We start from the raw sequence: 22,443 nt of genomic DNA on the forward strand, positions 1-22,443 counted from the left end.
TGAACGAAGAGACAGCCACAACAGAGAGCTGATGAGATGAAGAGCTGGAGATGACACAGTCTGCCTCTGTTTGAATGAAACTCAACGTCCAAATAGGAGGTGAGCTTCAACTTTTCTCTGCTGCCTCTCTCGAAAAATAAAACCACATGACGGCATCTCAACTGTGTGGAAATCCATCACAAGTCCTGCTGCTGCGGATCCTGAATGCGCAGGACTAACGTCCAAGGATAAATAAATACTGAGAAGAGAGGGGAGAGGGCTGCAGCGTAGATCTCAGAAGGTGCTCTTTGGATGAGATGAGGTATGGAGACCAACTTGAAAAAAACTGAGAAATCCAAGGCAACTCTTCTGGATTTATATTTAAAAAGCCTTTATGAAAAGAATGGCTAACACCTACATGTTTCGGTCTTCAAGGGCCTTCGTCAGGGTGATCTCTTGGATTTCTCAGTTTTTTCAATATGAATAAATACTGTCAAGTCACTTTTGTGCATTATCAGGCAATATATTATTGATCAATCAAATTCTTAAATCGATTGGTCATTGCTTACTCAATACCATATGAAAGAAATGTTTAATTAGCTTTAGTCACACGTCTGACAACAAGCCTCTCAAATATGTCCTGTGTGGATAAAAGATTTTGCCGCATATACGCTGTGTTGTGTTGTTTATTGCTCACTGTGCCACATGGGATGTAGTGGGAGTCAGACGTGTTTATTAATATGTTGACACATTGCTTGAATAGTGACTGTAAAGCTAAAAAAATACTTGTTTTATTACCTATTTACATGTCTCATTAATTATAGCCTTTGTGTTGAGTTGTGTATCATGACTGAAGTGACTGTTTATCGCACCTTTACAATGTAGAAACGTTTTCTATCCATCATACAAAAAAAAAAACACCTACCAGTGAGGAAGGTTTTCATGCTCAGGCTATGTGCCAGTTTGACCGGCGTGTGCCCAGAGTAGGTGGCCAGAGTCGGGTCTGCTCCGTGGTTCAGAAGCAACCAGACAATTGGTAAGTTATCGCTGGCTACTGCATCATGAAGAGGCCTAGAGAAAGAACAGACAAAACAAAACAGAAATGAACTCTCAGGGATTGTAGAACTTTGGGCAGGACCTGAATCTGTTTGCAAGACGGCTGCATGTAAAGTCTCAGATGTGTAACAAATACTACTGCAAAACAAAACTGAGTCTAACTTTCAAATGCCACCATAACCCCATTTAAAAAACACATTTAACCATCGAGTGATGTAACTAACAAGCTTGTAATTGATTATTTAAACTTATTATCATTTTATTTCACATGCTGTTTGTCAGTAACCCAGAACAGTACTTCAATAATAAACCACGCAGCCTCACCGTGTCCCATCCTGAGCACTACAGTTGACATCTGCACCGTGTTTCAGCAGCATCTGGACAATCTGCGTCCAGCCTCGAGAGGACGCCTCGTGGAGAGCTGTGTAACCGGCGTTGTCTCGCCGATTGACCTCCCTGATGTCCTTCTCCAGACAATACTGAACTACATCCTGCAGAACATGGGGTCGGACACAGACGGTGTCACATTAACATGTTTCACAGAGGTGTGCTGATGACCGAGGCAGAAATCACGTCAGCAGTGAGCAAGTGGGACTTTACCTGATAACCCAAACGTGCAGCGCGTTGTAGCAACGTCTCACCAGCATTTTTATTCACAATCAGCCGACGAACCTCTGGAGGAACGGGTCTTTTGGGTGGCGACTCCGAGCCACTGCTTCTTCCTGATGAGCCTTTCTTATTGGATGGGGATGATGGTAAACTTTTTGGAGTGGGTGGGGGGCTGTCTGTTCTTTTAACATCAGCTCCCTCATCAACCAGGGCGAGCGAGGCGCCTCGCTTACCCAAACTGCTGCGTTTGGTCTTCGTCTAAAACGCAGATTTATTGATTAGTTCCCTGTGTAAAAATGGAAGCTCTGGCAATACAAGGCCAAGTTATGGCAGTAGTTTCAACATAGCAAAGCTCTAAGCTGTATAAAAGTAGCTGCCATCATAAATGTGACACACATGGCTCTTATCTAGCCACAGGGGGGCACTGTAAGCTCATGTATTTGTGGTGCGTTGTGCCCGGCTCCCTCTACTTCCAATCAACAATAATCCAACAAGCAGCATCGGCAAATGACTTACCTTCTGCTCATCGCTGTCACATAAGTGCTTGCTTTTGAACTTTCTCTTTCCTGAAGGCTTATCGTTGCACTCTGGAGACGCCTCGCTCTCCTGGTAGCGGACTGATCCTGAGCGAGTGAAGGAGGGTCTCCGGGGAACAGGCTCTGGACTGGAGGCGGTGGGACTTGGACACTGATCCGCCTGTGGGTCTGTGATCACAAAATGGATTGGAGGTTGTCCTGATTGGTCCCAACCAGATGAACTAAAATAAAAAATGCCCTCCTTGTATCTATGTTGCACTGATGCTGCTGTGGAGCAGCTTCATTCCTCTTTCTCATGTGCGAGGCCTTTTCGTGGAGCTTGGAATATTTTAGGCACCGTTTTTTGCCAACATCAGACAGACCGCTACTTCCTGCACCAATCATCCTTGGCTTCGTCATCTTTTCTGCTGAAACAGGGTAACTGCTGTCTGTGAGCTACTCTGCTGTGCTTTTTGCAATCCTATGCAGAAATATGCCATGTTTCTGTAAATTCTCTACATATACACCCCAATATGTGTCACATCAACAGGTACATTATGTAGACTCAATGTGCGTAATAACACAGTTGGCAGGCGCCTCAAAAATAAGCTGCAGACAGCACACATATATCATGTCTTTATAATCCTTATTGTTTATTAGGGGTTAGATTTATCTCAATATTTTGTATTTGCTACTTGTCATATACTTTATAAACTGCATTTGTTAAACAGTTTCAAAGTGTGTCACAAGATTATATTAATCTTTTGCCAATGTACTTCTGATGAAGATGTACGTGCTCATATAATGTATTTGTTTTGGTGTAGTTAATTACAGAGGCCCCCGGCTGAGTTTTCCTTCGGTTGGTGCTGAATCTATATTATTATATATGTCCTTTAGTCTGTTTGTGACTGTTTATATTATGAACACACTCATGGCTCTAAGGTACCTAATCTCAACACCTTGTAGAATACAGAATAAAATAATAATAATAATAATATATCGGGGTATAAATACATAAAAATGTAAAGTTTTGTTTTCATATAAATGTATTTTATCTAATTCTCACAAATTCCTGAAAGGAGACTCCAGTTACTGGGAGCATCTGAGGCATGAGAGATGAATAGTAAAAACAAAGCTGGAAAAACAAAATCTACAAGAACACAATAAATTGGTCAGCGTATTATTTCTAGTTCAAAAAGACGCACTGAAATCAAAGATCAAGCAGCTTAACTAGATTAAATCATGAAATGATGTCGCTGCTGTTCTGAACAGACATTTCTAAGGAGAAAGTGAAGAAAAATGTTATTCCGCAGATTTGAAGGGGGCAGCAGCTATTGTCAGTTCAGATTCATTCATCAGATATTTTTTAAAAGAATGAATAATCATTTCGTCTATGAAATGTCAGAAATGATGACAAATGCCCATCACAAGGCAGCAGTGCCAAATGTTTTGTCGCTTAGTCTGGACAGCGGCCAAAACAGGATTAATATATAATGGCATTAAAACAGAGCAACTCAGGCTTATTTGTGAAGCTGTTACCAACTAATGTTCGGTGCGTTGAAGAACTCAAACAATTATTTTTACATTAGACGTTGTTGTAATTTTCGTTATTAACTAATCTACCATTTATTTTCTCTATTCATTGTTTGGTTAATACCCAAAAGCTCAGTTTACAATTATGTAAAACAATCAGCAAAGTCTCACACTGGTAAAGATTTTGGTAATAATTGGCTTTTTTTTTTTTTTTTTTACCAGATCACTAAAACAATCAGTCAACAAAACAGCCACCAATTAAATCTCTGTCAGCTAACTAATCATTAATTGACTAATCCCCAACATCAAAATGTTCTGTCAATCAGTTGCTCAATCAGTTTTTCATCTTAACCCTGCACTGTGTAAAAATACCGAGGATGCTACACTCAAATTTCATTAGTAACTAACAGCTGCAGTTTTTATTAACCAATGAACTGTAAATAGGAAAATAAAACTTTAGTGATCTTTGGAGAGAAACTGAGAAACTGTACCTGTTGGGGTCCCACTGTCCTGTTTCTGGGGGTGTGATTCTTCGAGGTGCTCCCCATCTTCAAGTTTGTCTTTCTCAGTGATGTAGTCCCCTGTTTGATACTTTTTGCTACGACAACGCCGGCGTTTCTTATTAGCAGGACCGTCGCCCTCTGCGCTGGCCGTCTTGCCCTTGCCCAGATGCACTCGCTCTGGCAGCGGGTTTGAGCGGGGCCTCCCTCTCGGACGGCGGGCAGGCGGGATGGGAGTCAGGGGGGGCGATGGGGAAGGTGGGGGAGGAGGCATCGGTGGGGGTGGGGGAGAAGGCGTCGCAAAGCCCCAGAGGTCGAGTCGAGCTTCATCTGCTCGCCGTCGCCCTCTCCTCAGTCTGGGGAAGGAGCTCTCTGTAGCGTCTGTCTCCTTACTGGATACGGCGGAGCTGTTGACAGAGACTGGAGCCTCCTCGGTCCGAGAACTGCTGCCACTATCTGTAACTGATTTAATCAGTGGATTGTTACACTCACACCAGCTTCTTTGCATAGAGGTATGACTGAGACATCAAAAAATGCCACTCAGACACTACGACTGCTTAATACACTCAAAGCACCACACCAGCCAGGTTATTTATCTCCAGAGCTAGATTCTTGAGTAGTCCAACAGTAATAAAAACAAAAGACCACACGTTCGACACAACTGAAGGCATGATTAAATCTCTGATAGACATCAGAAAATGCAAGGTTTTTTAAATTGTATTAACTGTCACAGTTTACAAAAAAACAAAGACTATACCTGGTTTGTTGTGTTTGGGTTGCTCCACTTTGTTGGGACTGATCTTGTCCCTCGGAATCGTCTCTTTTCTCTGTGGGGAAAGTTTTCCTGCTGATAGACTCTGCTCCAACACAGGTGCACATTGTTTCTTCTGCTGAAACACAAAAAGGGACTGAGTGACTGCTGGGACTGAGCATGCTGTATTGGATGCTATTGATCACAAAGCTTTCATGAGATGGAGACAATTTGACAGGCCTACAATAAGGCCTTGGAAGTTAAATTACCAGGTATGGATATTACAAAGGGGAGTTCAGTCCGCCATATTTAGCTCAAATCTTATGGCTGATTGTTACCTTGAATATTTTCCTAAAATCCATCCAAAACGTAATAAAAAGAAATGAAGAGACATTTTAGACACTTGAAAACATGTGCATAAATAACCTTAACCACAATTTACCTTCTTTTGACAGGACACTTTGGTTGGAGTGTTTTCCACGTCTTGCTTTTTCTTTCCAGCCTTCTTCTTGGACGAATCTGTGGGTGACTTCTCCTTCGCTGGCTTCTTAGGACTGGTTTTCTTTTGTTTGACTGCAGCAGCCTTTCCTTTGGTCGGCGACTCCTCTTTGGTTCCGTTTGTTTTATTTTCAAACTTGTCGCCTCCCCTGGCACACTGGCCCGTAAGAATAGATGCAACCATGCCCTCCAATTTTTCATTGGGAGGGCCTTCTGATACCCCACTTTCTTTCTTCAGTATTTCCCCCTCTAACACCTGGGCTAGTTTGCTCTCCATCCTGTTCTCATTTGTTGATGCATTGCTCCCAAAGAGAGGAGACTGGCTTGCAGGCTTTGAAGAGCCTTGCTTTGCTTGTGGTCCCATGTGTTCCCCCTGACTCATGTGTAACTCAGTATTATTCTCCAAAGGCTCAGAGGCGTTCGTCCTCTCATTTCTCTTCTTAGTTTGAGTAGAGTCCCCTTGAGAAGGAACACTAGGCCATTTTTCTACAGACCAGTACGGTGGATGTTCAAAAGCAGAAGAGTGTTTGGATTGGGTGTCTTGACTTGCATTGAGTGGGTTCAGGACATCAGCTTTTCTAGATGCGACAGGTGAAGCTTGAGTATTACCCTCTGTGGTCAGTGCTGTGGCTTCAAGAGCTTGCTGCTTTACAATGGATGCAAGATTCGATAGCGGGGACTTCATTCTCTCCCATTTATCATCCTCAGATTTGGACGGGCTGTGATGAGCACCCTGAAACTTAGATCCTTCTGTAACTGTGGCGCCCTTGTTCTTTGGGGATCCGTGCGGGACTTTTCTCGGAACAGATGAGGCTTGGTGAGGGAGATGAGATGGCTGCTGCCAAGCTGGACTGACAACAGTGGTAGTAGAGTATGGCACCGCTGTTTTGCTTGGTCCAGATTTCTGATGAATCTGAGCATTGGCAGAGCTTGACAGGGCAGTTGTTAGGGCTCCTTTGGAAGGACAGTTCTTAGTTATGGCTGTGCTGGTGTTTTTAACATGCTTGACGCTGTGAGCATGTTGGTTGCCCTTCATCAGACAGGATGGCTTCTTTCCTCCTGAGGCCAGATGTTCTCCTTGGTCAATTATAGATATAAACTCCTGCTTTGCAAAACTCTGAAATTCATCGGCAAAAGTTCCTTTTCCATCTTTGCCCCGCAGAGTAGAAGCCAGTATGGGGCTAGCCACACCCACATACGTTCCAGGGATGTTTTTTATAGGGTCTTGTGAAGATCCCTTACCCCAGGTTGGTTTGGACTCAGGGACCTGGTGATTCTGAGGCCTATTTATCTGCTTCTGATGAGATCCATTTCTGTGGGTATTAGGCAAGGCAGGGTATTGCACGGCGGGGCTGAAAGTTGTTGAATGAGTCCTGTTTGAGTTCAGAAAATCTCTCTGATTTGACTCATTATTATGAGTCTCCAACATAGAAACTGGAGGGTCGTTTATGCATTTTGGACGTTTTGATTTAGCGGACAAATCAAGAGGTACATCTCTTGATTCAATTGAGCAATCTGTGTGGTCCTCTGAAGCAGAGGGTAGTGCTGTTTTAAGAGAGCCCATGGTTGTCTTGTCTATGCCGTTTCCTTTCTCCACATGGTTCAGTAGTCTGCTCTGAGAGGTGATGCTGGCCAGCGCAGAGCCACAGCAAATGGCAGCAGTGGGAGATAACGTGTAGCGAGTGGGTGCTGCAGGAGTTAATGAAGGGTGCTGCAACGGTAGAGCAATAGCTGGTGACGCTACCACTGAGGCTAAAGATTTATGCTCCCCTACGGATTTTGCATTCTTACTTGATGAATGGTTTGATTTAAGTTTTGCAGTTGATGTGCCTGCTTTTTTCTCTGCAGCAGGAGTCCGGCCCACAGAGAATTGATAGGGGTAGGTCCGCATGAGTGGTGTGCCTCCGACACCTGAACTTTGAGGCTGGATTTCTTTCTGAAACTGACTGGCTGTCGCTTCTCTCAAGGCTGCAATCTGACCCAATGCTGGTGGAAGAGTGATTTTACAAAGTGGAGAGGAAAAATTAGTAGAAGGAAGGAAGGCAACTGGCTGGGCTGGTTTAAACATGGTGGAGCACTGAAACCCAGGTGGCACACTTTGCACAGATTGTGTTTGCGGGTGTGATTTCTTACTGGATGTCACATTGCTGTGACAGGGGCTGAGTGAGTCCTCGCGGCCGACTTTTACTCCACTTGACCACTGAGGAGTGGGGAAGACACCAGCACCATCAGACTTGAGTTTAGGGGGCTCTGCCCTTTTGTCTGCTCTCTTCTCTGCGGTCGTGAGGGCTGAGCCTGACATGGGTGCATTGTTGGACTGTTGAGGTGGAGAAAGCTCAGGGCTGTGGTTGTAATTGCTTGTGTCCAGGCAGGCTTTCGTTGTCTTACAGTCTGTTGTTGGAGTGGTCTTGTTTTGCTGACTGAGGGTAACATCTCCTCTAAACTCAGGGGGTAGCGTCTGGGGGGGATTTCCCACCATACTAGTGGACGCTTTATTTGGAGCACTGATCTCTCTGCTCACCGTGCCTCCATCCCCTACATTCATTAGTGTAGGATCCACCTGAGTAATAAGAGAAGTTCGTGAGGCCAGTGTTAATTAGAGGAGAGGAAAGAATGTTGTGATCTAGTAAACTAACTGTAATGATAATAAAAAAAAAACAATCACCTGCATAGGTGTTTCTTTAGCACAACATGCCTCAGGGGGTGGCTGAGTCAGTCAGGTTAGAGCTTTCCTTGAAATACAGTGAAACGCTGCAAAACACACAAAGAAAAGAACAGTTGAGGTGATCACCATGAGAGCTGTTGTCATTTCAATTACAGAAAAGGCCCTCATTTAATCCTTCATGTGGGACGACAATCTATTCTATGCAACAGTAACTTCCCTTCTTTGAGATGGGCGGGCAGATATGTTACAATTTCCTTGGAGCAGAGAGACAATTCAGGTTAGCAGAGAAGTGTGGTTGACTGAGGAACATGTTTGTTCTATTTTGTTCCCTTTGGTTTTTATATGTTTGTGGGCAGCCAATACAAACATGTTGCCAATGTTCATCAATAGGCTGCTCAAAATGGGATATTCAGTGAGAGAAATATGAACAAATGCAGTCACAACACAAATGGATTACAAGCCAGCAAGCCCATTCACTCTCAATGTTATTGTTCAACATTATTTTAGGGGCAGTTTAAGTCCTTTTCAAACATCCCCACCACAACACATTCAAACTCACACTCCTCTTTGTAGCAATCATACAAGTTACTATGGCACATGATAAAACATTTACAAACTCTAGCAAATATGGGTTCTCTTCCATCAAGTGTGAGGCATATTTAAATATCCCCTCCAGACATGTCTAAAGACATACAGTATATGCTTTGAATAAATAGAGTCTGATGTCACCAGAAAGTTCAATCAACAAGCTAAGAAATCTTAAAATTACATACACGCTCATTAAAAGAAAAACACAATCTGTAATTATGCAAATATTGTCGAAGAAGTTTAACCTGTGGGCAAAAGATGCCTCGTGCTTCACTGAAAAGTCTGCTCTCAGAGTATGTGCAGTGGAGGGCTCACATCTCGACATCACACTTGTATATAAGGTGCCTACTGGACCATGATTGGCTCCAATCCAGTTTTGATGTTACAAATCCTGCTGGTGTGTGCATGTCTCAAACACAGACCTGCGGTGCAAAACTTTCCCTCTTCAGCAGATTAATGTGAAAGCAGCCTTCTCGTGTCAAACGTTGTACATAGATCATTCTGCACGGTGAAGGTCATACATTCAAGTCTAGGCACAATGAGCAAAACATACTTGTGAGAGGCGGAGGGACTTTAAATTGCTTCACTAATTTTAGTGCGTCCATTGTATCTGAATATGCCCTGTGCTGCTTGGTTAGACAAAAATGAACAAAATATCATCACTTAATACTAGATGAGATTTTATCAGCACATCTCAACATTAAATGTTTAAGAAAATTGAGATATCCCTTATTTTGACTGAACCCTGTGATTTTCCACTGAGAAATGCTTACAGTCACTTCAAACACGGGTTCCTACTTCGGGAAACCGTGACCCCCCTGGGCTCCTACGCCTGTCCCAGTAGGCCCATCAGTAATCCATCCGTGAGACAATCGGCTGTGACTGTCCTAATGATCTTTTATGAGTGAGTGGCAGCTTCAATGTGCTCTGGGTTGATTAAGTGATGCACTCTGGTGAAAGGTGGATGAGTGAATGTGAGCAAAGATTTTGTTACTCGCTTCTATAATTAAGGATTATCTATCACTGGATGGTTAATTATTTATGATTACAGTAAGGAGGTAAACCTCAGTTAAATGCAGTTTCAGTGTGGTCAGGCAATGTTGAGCATTGATCATTGTTATCAAAAATTTAAACATGAAATTCCGACTCCCTCACTTCTCCAACAAAAGACAGACTGTACAACCACCCTTCACCCAACGATGCTAACTCTGGACATGTTAATGAATCAATTAATCTAGACTGATGTCATGTGAAAACAAACATTTGCAATACTCTCATACACACAGGCGACACACACACACCACAGCAGCCTGGTACATAGGTAGAGGTGAGCGCAGGGGAGCGCATCTGCAAGTAAATGAGACGACTACACACACACACACACAAAAAAAAAGGAACCGGGAACAAAATCTATGTCAAAGCTTGCGGGAGGGATGAAGAAAAAATGTTTCAACCCTGGACTCAGTGAAACATGACGAAGATGATGCACATAATGACTGACACACCAATCTCTGCCGGAATCTGCGAGCATGGACTGAAAAGGGATCCAGCGATGCAGACACCGCTCAGTGCAAGGAAAGGAGGGTCTGCATTCATTACCGTACAACAGTTGCTTACAGCTAGTTTGTCTTTGTGCTGCGATCATACGCGGTCTACCCCATGCCACCACAACATTTGAATTCATCTGCTCCGATGTAGGCCAATAAAATGTGCATGCAGTAGTCCGCAATAGGCTACCACGCCGTGGGCAACACCGCGCAGACGAAACAAAAGTCGAGGCTGACATTATTACCTTTGAGAAAACAGCCTCGAAGAAACCAAATTATTGTGTCCCCCCCGGTCAGCTCCAACTGTCCACCACCACCACCACCACCACCACGGCACAAAAGACAAACACGTCCCAATGTCACATCTAAAGTGCACAATGGACCACATGCATGTTGAGGCATCGGGGCTTCCACAAAAACAACACGTTTCTCTCTGTGTTGTAAATATCAGCACGGAAAAACTCTGGAGAGCTCCGGGTCGCTCTCTCTCTCTCTCTCGCTGGAGATGGCGAGCAGTCACCATAATGAGAGACTGGGAACTGGCTCTCAGGTGATCGCTGCCTCACACAGAAACAAACTCATCTCTCTGATTCGTTGTCTAAAATAAGGGATCGACACGTTTCGTGATGAAAGACAGATGTTTTTTTCTTCTTTCTTTTTTTTAGGGGGGGAGGGAGGAATTATAACAAGTGACAGGGGAGCCTGAGCTTTCTCCCATCGAGTGACTGCCTGGGCTGCGTCGTACAGGAACACAATGTGGCAATGTGTCACATCCCCGCCTGATAAGGTAAGTCAACATCAGTGCAAAAAGCCACAGTGGAGAACCACGAGAGAGCCAAACAAACAAAACTCCTGACCATCACCATCATCATCATCATCACTGCCTCACACACACACACAAAACAGCAGACAGAGTAACATCGACCTTTTTCTTTTTCCTTTTTTTTTTTTTTTACAAACATTAGTCGGTTTGAGCCTCTGGTAGATAGCACAGCCACTGACTGCACTGAGTTGGGGGGGACAAAAAAAAGTAGCCAGCTGGACAAGTAAAAGCCGACCGGGGTGACAACTTATTACAGAGGCTGGTGCTGTCGGAGTGGACACGACAAGGTGGTGCATGGGGAAACAATGTATCTAACTCCACGGACTGACCACCTCTACCTCCACCTCCACCTCCAGCAGCAGCAGCAGCAGCAGCAGCAGCAGCACCGCGGGTAGCTTCTTCCCAGCTCCCTGCGCAGCGCAGCGGAGTCTCCGCGAAGCCCTCGCTCTGCTCCCGGTGGTTTTTTACATGTTGAGGCAGGCTGCTGTTATTTATCCCCGGACGACCTAACGTGAAGTGCTCCCGTCTCCCGGATCGGCCCTTCGGCTGACTGGACTGACTGACTGACTGGCTGACCGAGCCACTTCGGCGTTGAAAGGCTTTTTTTTTTTTTTTTTTTTTTTTGCCGAGCCCCCCGACCCACCGAGCCTCTCCTCTCCTCTCCTCGGTCCCCCCTTTAAGACTCTCTCTCTCTTTCGCTCCCCCTTCTCTCTCTCCGAAATATTGAATAATTCCCAAGCTAATCAGCAGGCGAGATAAAAGATGTCTCATGACACAAACACTTACGGACCCGCTCGTCCAGATGGCATGCGAACGACGTTACAGGCAACACGACTCGGTTACGGCCGTGTCCAGCCTTTCGCCTCGGCCGTCCGTGGCTGTTCACTAATCTCGACGGTTTTCGGTTCTAAAAAGTCCGGGGGGCGGGAGGAAGGAGGGAGGAGGAGGGGAGGGTAGAGGGGAGGGGGGGTCGCCAAGACAGTCCGTTCCGTATCTCCAGTCTCCAGTCTGGTGGGAGCGAGAGAGAGGAGAGAGAGGGGCAGAAGGGTGCACGGTGACAGCATGGGAGATGTAGTGCTCGGCTATCCACGCCCCGGATTAGACGCTAGAGAGGCTGGGAGGGGTGAGGACTGCAGGTACCGGCATGCAACGCGAGCTCCAGCCGCTCAAGGGGAATTGGGGATCGCGACCAAAGAGTGTAACGGTGCGCTAAACTGAAAAGGGGCTTATCGGGGTAACGAAGTAATAAACTGTATTTATCTTCTTTGTTTTTTAACTAACGGAGGCTCCGAGTATCACTGAACCCGTGTTTGCGTTTCACAGTCAGTCAGGTCAATTAACAGAGTCAGGGCAGTGTGTGATGGTTGCTACACGGAATTGCCAAAATATATTTTTTAAAAAAAGGAAAGAGAAAGAGAGAGAGAGAGAGAGGGAGAGGTTTGGGTCCGTTGCAGGGAAATTAATACAAGGAAGCAAGAGCCCGTCTGCTGAAGGCTTTCCTGTTACACGCTGCAGGCTGCAGGCTGATGGACTACAGCTAGGAGAAGATGGAGGGAAACACCGGAGCCTGCTCTGTGAGGGTTTTTGTGCAGGGTTTTTTTTTTAAACCAACAACGTTGTGAGACATGTTGTGTTTTAAATAAGTTTCTATAACTTGTGCTGATGCCATGGCTTTATCTTTCACTGAAGTCTGATGAGGCTTTTTGCTTCAAATGCAGGGCCCCCAGGCAGCACTGACCTCCATCAGCTCAGTGGTAGGAAAGCCCTGGAAACACAAAACATTTGCTTACAAGATGACAGCTGGCGTTTTCAACATTTCCATTTCCGTCTTCACACTGGCTGATATTAAATGAGCTGCCTTACAATTTCCACATTTCCTTGCAGACCCAAAGTGATATTAGGAATCTGTCCAGTCAGGATTGTTGTCTCACTAACACATTTCCCTCAAATTTCTCTTTGTGTCCTTCCCTGAGAATAGTCAAGTCAGTTTCATTTATACTGTGCCAATTCACAACAAAGTTATCTCAAGGCACTTCACAAAGATGTAGACTAAAACACAGTTAATTCAGCTAAAAGGGCAACTCCTGCATGATAGTTTTTCTCCCTCAGACTTTTGGTCTTGATTCACTATGATTGACAGTAATGGCCTGATTACATCCCATATACACCATGTGTGTTTTCCTGCAGCGGTTGTAAGGGCACGAGGCTGTGCTCTCATCAAGACCAAAGAAAATGTCTGACAATAAAAACGAGTGCCACTCACTCTGCAGTGCATCTTCAGCTCACCGTCATTCACATCTTGCAGTGCAGTGTGTCAAAATCACATTTCCTGTTGTTATCAGGTCAGGTTTTAACTGGATTCACTTGGTTTCCAACAGAGAAGCTATGGCTTCAGACAAGCTCAGAGCAAAACAACAATTTGGATCAAGCTTATGAATTTACACGTCTAACCTGTAGTTAAAAAAATAATAATCAACGCTTAAAACAGCTGCTGCACTGAGTGTAACATCTGAAAACAGACAGGAAACTAAATAAATAAAATACACTATAGCAGCCATGGGGAAGAAACAGCTCTTAGGTTAATATAATGCACAAATGAACTTCTGCAAAAATCATATTGACATCATTATGTCCTAATTGAATAAAAACTACTCCTACTTGTAACTCTTTTCTCTGTTCTCACTTCGAACAAGTGCACCATGATCAGCTTTTCCTTAAATGAAGTCTGACTGTAAGTGCTGGAAAACAGGGGACCAACATCTCATACCTATGCAGGTTAGATGTGAATCACAACACATCTGCATCTTCCAGTCACACTTAAGCGGACAGATAAAAGTTTGCAGTGACACACCAGCCTCATGAGCAGAGGGGATGCACGTATGGTCTCGCCTGATTCTCCCCCAAAGATAACACAACCACAGGATGTTTAGCTCTCCTATTCCATAATCACATTTTGGCTCTGTAGTTAAGCAGTACGGGTTACCCTGTTGTAATTAGGCCACTTGTCTTACCTGAATCCTGAAAGCAGTGTAGGCCTGCTGTTTACAGGGGTATCCGCTCCTTTAGACTAACAAATTTCCTACTTTTCTCAACACTTGTGGTGCTGAGGAAATAACCGTTCAGCACACGGCGAGGCTGACATCGCCGTGTTGCCTCAAAGAGTTTGTTTACTACCGTGCCCGATCCGTGTCGTCCCCGGCCACCAAGGCGGCGCAGGATAACGATCCCCCGTCCATCCGCCGAGAGCAGCACGAGCACAAACTATTTCGCTGCTTTCCTATCGCGGAGTGGATCGGTGTGTGTGTGTTGTGTGTGTGTGTGTGTGAGTGAGGGAGAGAGAGAGAGAGAGAGAGAGAGAGCCTCTAACATGCCCTTCGCCATTCGTTCAGTAATGGCTGCGTGCAAGCAGCCAAATCGTTGACAGATGGCCAAATGTGAAATTGGGAAACCAAAACACACCGATCAGTGGAAAAAAAAGGGGAAACGCCACAGAGAACCGTGTCGGCGTAAAGCAGGAGTATCACAAACTCGGCAGCTGACACATCGCATTGTGTCTGAGCCGGGGTAACCCGGAGACCTCAACGACCGCGCAGGAGCTATCCCGGTAGTGACCGGCTGCTCCGGGCTTCACCAATTATAGACTTTTGCTTCACAGGCTCCACATCGCACGTCTGAGGCTGTGGGGTTTTAAAAAACTTGTTATGCATACAATTATAAATCTCCCGAGCAGGGATGTGGTATTCCGCACATGCACTGTGATAACTGCGATAGATAGCACAGATGAAGGCACGTTGTTTATTTCGAAGGCCTGATTTTTTGTGTGTGTGAAGTATGTCGTCTTAAGTGGGCATACATGGTCATCTATCTGTGAGTCATATCGGAGATTATCGACCCTATTTAGGCCGCATGGTTTAGCTACAGCGACGAGGATGTCCCGTCTAAGTTCGCGGTTCACCTGGTCAATATTGGATGTCGAGGTTGTGAAGGCGGCGGGGGGTGGACGCTGAGTAAAAAAAAAATCTAAAAAAAATCAAGCGCATTATTCTTCCATCTTGGTAAGTAATGAATTATTCTACAACAAACGAAGGGAGGATGGCAGCCTTTCACAGAAACAGTCAAGGGTGATGTTCTTATTTGCCAGGTGAATGGACGGCCCGATGCGCCGTCCAGATGATGTTAAATATGTCTGAAAACGAGACACATCACTTCATATACAGTTACTGTGTCAGCGTTTGGGCAGCCGACCGCATCCACAGCCGAAACGCATGGACAGCAGACTCATGTAGGCTATGTCATCTCGACACACAACTTGGCTCTCCATACATGTGACACGATCCTACATAATGCCGCGGGATAACAGCGAGACATCACCGCAACTACTGTGGCTCCTGCGAGACACCGACAACTGGAAAATACAAATATCCAGGTCAAAGTTTGGCAGAGTTTTACTCGCCCTCAATACCGTTGTGCAATGCCCCCTTTAATGCCCCCTGCTCGCCCGTAACGCCTTTGTTATTAGTAATCGCATGGTATTGCACCGTCTTACCTTGCGCTCCGAGCAATCTACAGCCACAAAGCCTGCACACAGCGCAACAAGCTATTGTTGTCTACACACAGGCTTCCGTGCGGGGTCAGGGATGTGATTTTGAAGTAGAATGAATACAGTATGCAATTTTGGCTTGTCCTCGCGATCTTCCCTTATTGCCAGTTTTCGGTCTGCAGCAGCTGGAGATGAAAATCGCGCACCCTGGGTCCTAGCGCCGGGTGAAGCCCTACAGGTGAATAACAAACAGCCTGGTGCTCGGTGGGCTTCAATCTTTCATTGCAGGGGACTTCGCTGGAGTCAGAAGAGAAGTCTTTCTATAGGACAGGTTAGTCTTTTTCTTCAGCCTCCAAAACTCATTAAAGGCTACTCGCAGGGCATTTAAAAAGACTGTGAAATATATTTTGAATGAGTGGAGTCTGATCCAATTACACTGACTACATATATTTTAGTAATATAAGAGTCTGCTTTCATGCTGGAAATTACAATTTACAGACTGTTTACACGAAACAATTTAAAAAGCACTTCTTTAGCCATAGACTCACATGCAATCACGTACAGCCATTTATCATGGCATTCATCTGATTTAATTTGCAGTGAGGCCACTTTGGTCACTGTTCTTGTTGGGAAGTTGGTGAGCTCAGTCAAAAGTAGGGATGTTTCAATATTTTTTCACTATACTGCTCAGTGTATCTGCCCATACTAAAACCCAATCTAATTATATATATTTTTTTCTACATAACACAGCTGCACAGTTCAGACAAAGGCTCCAGTGATCCTACATTATAACTAAATGTCAAGCAGTTTCCTTATGATTGACAGTGGAGCAACTCTTGGAGTGTGTGCGTGTGTGTGAAGTTGTGACAGGAAGCTTTGCGTTAGAGAGACTGGAGTCAGAGACCCTCACTTCATTTCCTGTGTGTATACTGAAGTTTGGACACAGTTTTCACAGTCTCATAGTCAGTCTGTGTTATCACACCCTAACACAAGTCCATCACACACACAGTGTCCACCATCACCTGTAGATAAGACATCTAGAACATGCAACTTCAATAGCTTAAATTTCACAATCATCAATGCCCGCTAACTTGTGGACAGGTATATTTTTACAGTACTAATAAATCAGAGATTGTCAAGGTGTTGACGCTTGTGTATGATGAGCAGATGAAAAACTAAAAGCTATTCCCTGTTCTCTTGGCAACATGACACAGACCAACAAGACGAGACGGACTAGATGTTCCAAAAGAACAAATATGTTGGACAAAAACAGCACATAAACAAGCCTAATAATCGGGGCGGTGCGTGGCGCAGTGGTTAAGGCGGCCGCCCTATGTAGATGATATAGCCCTCACCGCAGGCGGCCCCGGTTCGAATCCTGTGTCAGGCAGGTCTCTGTCTCTACTGATCTATCAAATAAAGGCAAAAAAGCCAAAAATATACTTAAAAAAAAACCAAGCCTAATAATCATCACAGACAGCATGGTGGACATAGAGCTCCATAGTCTTATTTTCATTTTGGGTTTTTTTTTTGCGGTCAATTCACACCTGTTGCCACACTTGAGGTTAGAAACCTCACCACACTGGAAACCTCCCACAGGTCAAGACTTAAACTAGTAGGGCGTGAGTATACTACTACCTATACTACCTACCCCGTGTTTCTCAAGAGAAATGCTGGAGCCGTACCTCAGATTTTTCCTACAGACTCTGACAAAAGCAACACTGTCAGAGGAACCAAAGTGAAGTAAAGGCCTCTGCAGACAACAGCTAAGGGTACAGCAGTGTTTTTGAAATTTTGACTCATGGTTTGTAGCCATGCAGATAGTTAAGATTTTATGTCCTGAGGTTGTCAGATTAATGTTTCTTCAAATTTTGATACCATCCCAGTGCAATGGAGACAATACTCTAACCTCTCTGGATAATCTGCACACTTCACTGTGAACAGTTTTCATTGAAAACATTGTATTTGCTACTGAGGAAAAACACCCTATGGAAACAGTTGACAGTGTGATCTGTGGATTATCCTGAGTAACTGGGACACTGCAGCTGTAACTTTTCAAACTTTTTCAGCAGCACAAATTCAACTGGATTCATTCAACCCCTTTACAGTGAGATGGGGTCAGAGGTTTCAGGGGAGATACTGTATATAAAAATACAGGCATATAAAAACTAACCATTAAGAGCACGATGGCCAATCAGAGGGTGGATGGAGAGCATTGACAGAGCTGGCATGCACTGCATGTGTCGACAGTGTAAAGCAGCCCCTTTGGTCTACAGTTACTGAAACCACAAATGTGTGCAAGAAGGAGGCCATCAAAACAGCCACAGGTGCAGCAAATGGTGTTCTCTGTTAAACTGGGAACACACTGCACAGTTCAAATACTCGTGGTTTAACTAATTTCATAAAAAAGACTGATTTTACGGATACGCAAAACAAAGCAGGTTACAGACAGTGTGCACTTCAACTTGCAATGTGTTTAGGCTATAAGATCATATCTGACTGTGATCCTGTGCCTTCAGGTGATTTACCACAGAAAGTTAAGCCCACTGCGCTTGCCTTGTTTTCCAAAAGTTTCTTCAAATAAGTTCAAATTAATGGCAATGAAACAAAACATACAAAACTGTGTTACTCAGGTCAGTTGATGCATGTTGATTATTAAGGATATAGTGTAATGCTGGCTTGACACACATTACTGTGTTTTAGTCAGATTTGGTTTGTTAACCCAAGTATTACTGATATATGGAGTTAGCAACTAGCAGCACTTCACTATGGAACAATATATATATATATATATATATATATATATTTTTTTTTTTTACAAGTGGTTTATATTTTGTTTTACTTTCTCCAAAAAGCATTGTGTGAATTTCTTGAGATCCAGCAAACACATTGAAGGCTTTTCCTCCTGCTGCAGATATTTTCAATTAATAAGCATTGTTTGTATGTATGTATGTATGTTTATGTGTCTAGAGCATTCTTCTTCACTGACTTTCCTGGCCCATTGCTGCATTTTTGGCACATCACTGCCTACAGTCCTCCACATGTGGGGTATCTGCTGGTATACTGTACCAGCAAACATACACCAAATGCAGGAGGGCAGCAGGCACAATGTAGGCCTATATGAGGAAACAGAAATGAAAATAAAGGCAATATTTTAAAACATCTAGACCGGCATAATTTTATCCAGCAAAATTAGCCACCATGATTTCTTTTTTATTATTATTTTGACTGCCAACGACACAACCTTTCCCCCTCAATTCATCATTTCAGATCTGGGAATGCAGCCGGCTGACGGCAAAGGGCAGCCCCCTTTGATATATGGACAGATAATTACTGTAAAATTAGTTATCTTTATCACTTTGCATTGCATCAACAACATCTGGGAGCTAACTGATTGTGTGTTTCGTATATGTGAATGTATATCATACAAAACAGCAAAAAACCTCAGTTATATAGACTCTGCAAAACAGTCTACAATCTGGATGGATTGTTAAGTTAGAGACTGTCACACACATATGCTTCATTAATACTTTGAATGTGTGTCAGGTCATGGGACTTACCGGTATAATGGCTTGGCTCGGTGCCATCTTTGTGGATACATGAAGGGTGCTGGTATATTTGGACCCATGTAGAACTCCACCACCACCTGTAGATCAGGGCAGGAATATGAATTGCAGGTGAGACACGCTCATCAAAAAACTCAAAAGGGAACCTAAACCATCCTGTTTAGTTTCATACTAGTCCACTGAGTATCAACTGGAGTGGGTAACTACGCCCAAAAACTGAGCAATGAGCCGGAAAATGCAGCAAAAAAGGACTTCAAGGAAATGCTGATGTGAAAAATCAAATGAAAAGATCAGCTTTACGGAAGTTTTATGAGAAAGGAAATGCATTCAATGTGTTTGTTAAAAATATTCACACTGTTTTTGTTGAGACACTAACTCTTTTTATTTAAAACTCCACAGAGCAACTTGACCATTATCCAGTGGCATTCAGTCTCAAAATTACAAGAAACTGAAACAGGATCTCTAAAACAAACCTGAAGTCAAACATTTAACATCAATTCATTACCAGGTAGACGAGAATGACATTATATTACCATACATTCACTAAACAACTTTTTAGAAACTGCCTCAAGGCAACTGTTCCCGGAGACAAGCCTACATTTTTGCTCACAAGACTATAAACACAGATTTAGATCTTAAACAATCAGTCAATTAATCAATTGTAAAGTGAAAAGGACATTTTAATATAAATTATTTATCCTAAGTCATTCATCAAGCTAAAATGACAAACATTTTCTGGTCCCTGGCTCTCAAAAAGGATTTGTTAGCTTTCTTGGTTTTACTCTGGAATATATCTCGTTTTGGTTGGTTGGAGAAAAGCTATCTATACATAAAGTAAAATTCAGACAATTGGGATGGGCATATTTCATAATGTTTAAAATTTCACATTCCTGAAATTATTGATCAAGCAAGAAAAATGAATTGCTAGTGAAAATAAGATACAGCCATTTATGGATATACTACGTAGCTTGCATTGTACTGGACACCAGCAGATAATTATCATTGATATTTCCTGCCACATGCACGTATTGTATGTCAGTTAAATTCAGAGCCTGTGGAACAGATCTAACACATCTTGAATTTTGATCCTGCCCACATATGAATCTGCCTTCTCTATTAATTCTGGCCTGTTGTGCTGGAGCCAGGATCAGTGAGAATACAAGCCCTGGCTGCCGCTCAAGGTGCGCTATTGTACCCCACATGATAAACAGATGCAGCTGTCATCCCCGCATTTTCCATTGGAGCCTTATGGCCCTTCCCTCACTGACACCTAAGGAAGCTTGAGAGCTTCAGTCAAAATGGCTAAAAATGGAAGAATGATGCTGAAGGCAGCGACGAGTGAGAACAAGAAACTCTTTGGTATGAAAACTGCACAAATAGACAGTGCTTAAAGGGATACTTCACCCAAAATCCATAATTCACCAATTTTCTGCTCACCGTCATGCCAAGGAAGGGTTTGGAGAACTTTCGGAGTCAGCAAAACGCATTTGAAGTTCCAGGGGGGCGTCCGGCTGGCAACGGATTTTCATATAATGGCGGCGGATAGAGTTCACTTTTGAATCGTCCAAAACACACACTATGAAACATCCAAATACCTCCATACTGCTCGTCCGTACTGACCCAAGTCTCCTGAAGCCGCAAAATGAAAAAGTTGTTAAGAAAAAATTAATTTGATCTCTGTTTTTAGCCTTGTTGTAGCAGAGATTTGCTGCAAGATGTTCTTCCGTGTCACGATCGTACATCCAATGGTTAACAACGACAAACGAACATCTCGTAACAAATCTCGCGCATGCATACAAACAGAGCCACTGGGAGCTACTACTGCTACAACAAGGCTAAAAACAGAGATCAAATTATTTTTTTCTAACAACTTTTTCATGTTGCGGCTTCAGGACACTTGGGTCAGTACAGACGAGCAGTATGGAGGTATTTGGATGTTTCATAGTGTGTGTTTTGGACGATTAAAAAATGAGCTCTATCCGCCACCATTATATGAAAATCTGTTGCCGGCCGGACCCTCCCTGGAACTCCAAAAGCGTTTTGATGACTCTGAAAGTTCTCCGAACCCTTCCTAGTGAGTAGGTAGAACATTGGTGATGGGATTTTGGGTGAAGTATCCCTTTAAGATGCAAATCTATGATTATGTACACAATGTCAACTTTCCATTTTACTGCCTTTATTGCAAGTGGGGATAAATGACCTTGAGTTAAAAAAAAAAAGTGGTTGGAGCACAGCAGATAGGTCTGGCGTGCTATAGGAAGGGACCTTGAGGCTGCTGATGCATCAACCATAACACGTTTAATAAACTGAATCCTTAGTTACGCTCTGTGGTGATGATTTTCTCAGGTAAAGCCACATACCACCACCTGTGTAATGTTTAAACCTTTGAAGTGGGCAGTGTGTCAGTTGTAAAATATTAAACGTCAACAAAACACTGGTTGACTAACAGTGCACACCTTCACTGTTTTGTTGAGCATGTTGTGGGAACTTATACTGCATGTGAGCAAAATGCTGCTAATTATGAGGCCAAAGGATAGCCTATGTCCTGCATTCAACTTTTAATATCTCAGTCCCAGGCAGCAGCCCTTATCTAACTTCAATGACAGCGCAGTGTTTTTGACAATAACCTGCGTGCTGCTGTCACAGGCTCAATGGCCTAAGCTGTCATCGGTGTAGTAGTATTCAGGGGAAACGACACGTTTATGTTGTTAAAAATCTCTGGACGAGATAGCTTTTTAAACTCCAGACGTGGCTTCTGTGTGTGCACGCAGGCGGCGCAGCGCGGCGGACAGGACGGACAGATCCAGGATCCAGGCGGACGGTTGCTTGGGTTCATAGCGGGCAGCTGTGGGTCGATGGATGTCAGCTACCGTGACACAGAAGTAAAACATCCCGAGAAGGCTCGACTCGCAACCGAATCAGGCCATCAGCATTTTAGACGAAGCGCTTGGTCGGTATCAAAGCGAGTTGACCTCGTGGGGGATAACTGAGGCTGACCGACATGTTTGTGTGTCGCCAAGCCCACAGTGTGAAGCCATGAGGCGGAAACATAAGCTCGGAAAGACGCAAACACCGTCAGCGGACTGTTCGTATTCTGCATTCATCGTTTCGCAGAGAAAGATCAGGGGCAATGTGGACTCGTGTCCGTGTGTCTTTATGAGGCCATCCCGCTTCCGTGATTGCCAGCTGGTTCCATAGTGTAGCGGTTATCACGTCTGCTTTACACGCAGAAGGTCCTGGGTTCGAGCCCCAGTGGAACCAGACGATCTTTTC

At 43.9% G+C, this 22,443-nt stretch overlaps 2 protein-coding genes and 1 non-coding gene across 12 annotated transcripts in view; 2 read left to right on the forward strand and 1 right to left on the reverse strand.

The window, feature by feature from the left end:
- The window catches only part of tspan6 (tetraspanin 6), a 68,767-nt gene that overhangs the window by 30,041 nt on the left and 16,283 nt on the right, over positions 1-22,443 (forward strand). The window lies entirely within an intron of this gene.
- bcorl1 (BCL6 corepressor-like 1) overlaps positions 1-22,443 on the reverse strand; it is a 29,381-nt gene that overhangs the window by 5,088 nt on the left and 1,850 nt on the right. The window contains exons 1-10 of one of the 10 annotated variants that reach the window (XM_085789431.1): positions 11,851-12,051; positions 8,107-8,192; positions 7,575-8,001; positions 5,386-7,427; positions 4,950-5,082; positions 4,184-4,654; positions 2,161-2,348; positions 1,636-1,902; positions 1,360-1,526; positions 905-1,050 (exon numbers count right to left, since the gene is read on the reverse strand). In XM_085789431.1, coding sequence (XP_085645557.1) covers positions 905-1,050; positions 1,360-1,526; positions 1,636-1,902; positions 2,161-2,348; positions 4,184-4,654; positions 4,950-5,082; positions 5,386-7,427; positions 7,575-8,001; positions 8,107-8,112 — 3,847 coding nt within the window. In that variant the 5' untranslated portion in view covers positions 8,113-8,192; positions 11,851-12,051. Of the gene's footprint in view, positions 1-904; positions 1,051-1,359; positions 1,527-1,635; positions 1,903-2,160; positions 2,349-4,183; positions 4,655-4,949; positions 5,083-5,385; positions 8,002-8,106; positions 8,193-11,850; positions 12,083-14,075; positions 14,246-15,610; positions 15,798-19,164; positions 19,251-22,443 lie in introns of those variants that run through there. The other 9 variants (XM_085789430.1, XM_085789424.1, XM_085789427.1 and 6 more) reach the window with 9 other exon arrangements.
- Positions 22,359-22,431, forward strand: trnav-uac (transfer RNA valine (anticodon UAC)). The gene has a single exon. It is a non-coding gene; the product is annotated as a tRNA-Val (tRNA).

The sequence above is a fragment of the Trachurus japonicus genome, chromosome 10 (genome assembly GCF_045865225.1).
Source record: "Trachurus japonicus isolate A0001 chromosome 10, Traja_1.0".
Classification (NCBI taxonomy): Eukaryota; Metazoa; Chordata; class Actinopteri; order Carangiformes; family Carangidae; genus Trachurus; species Trachurus japonicus.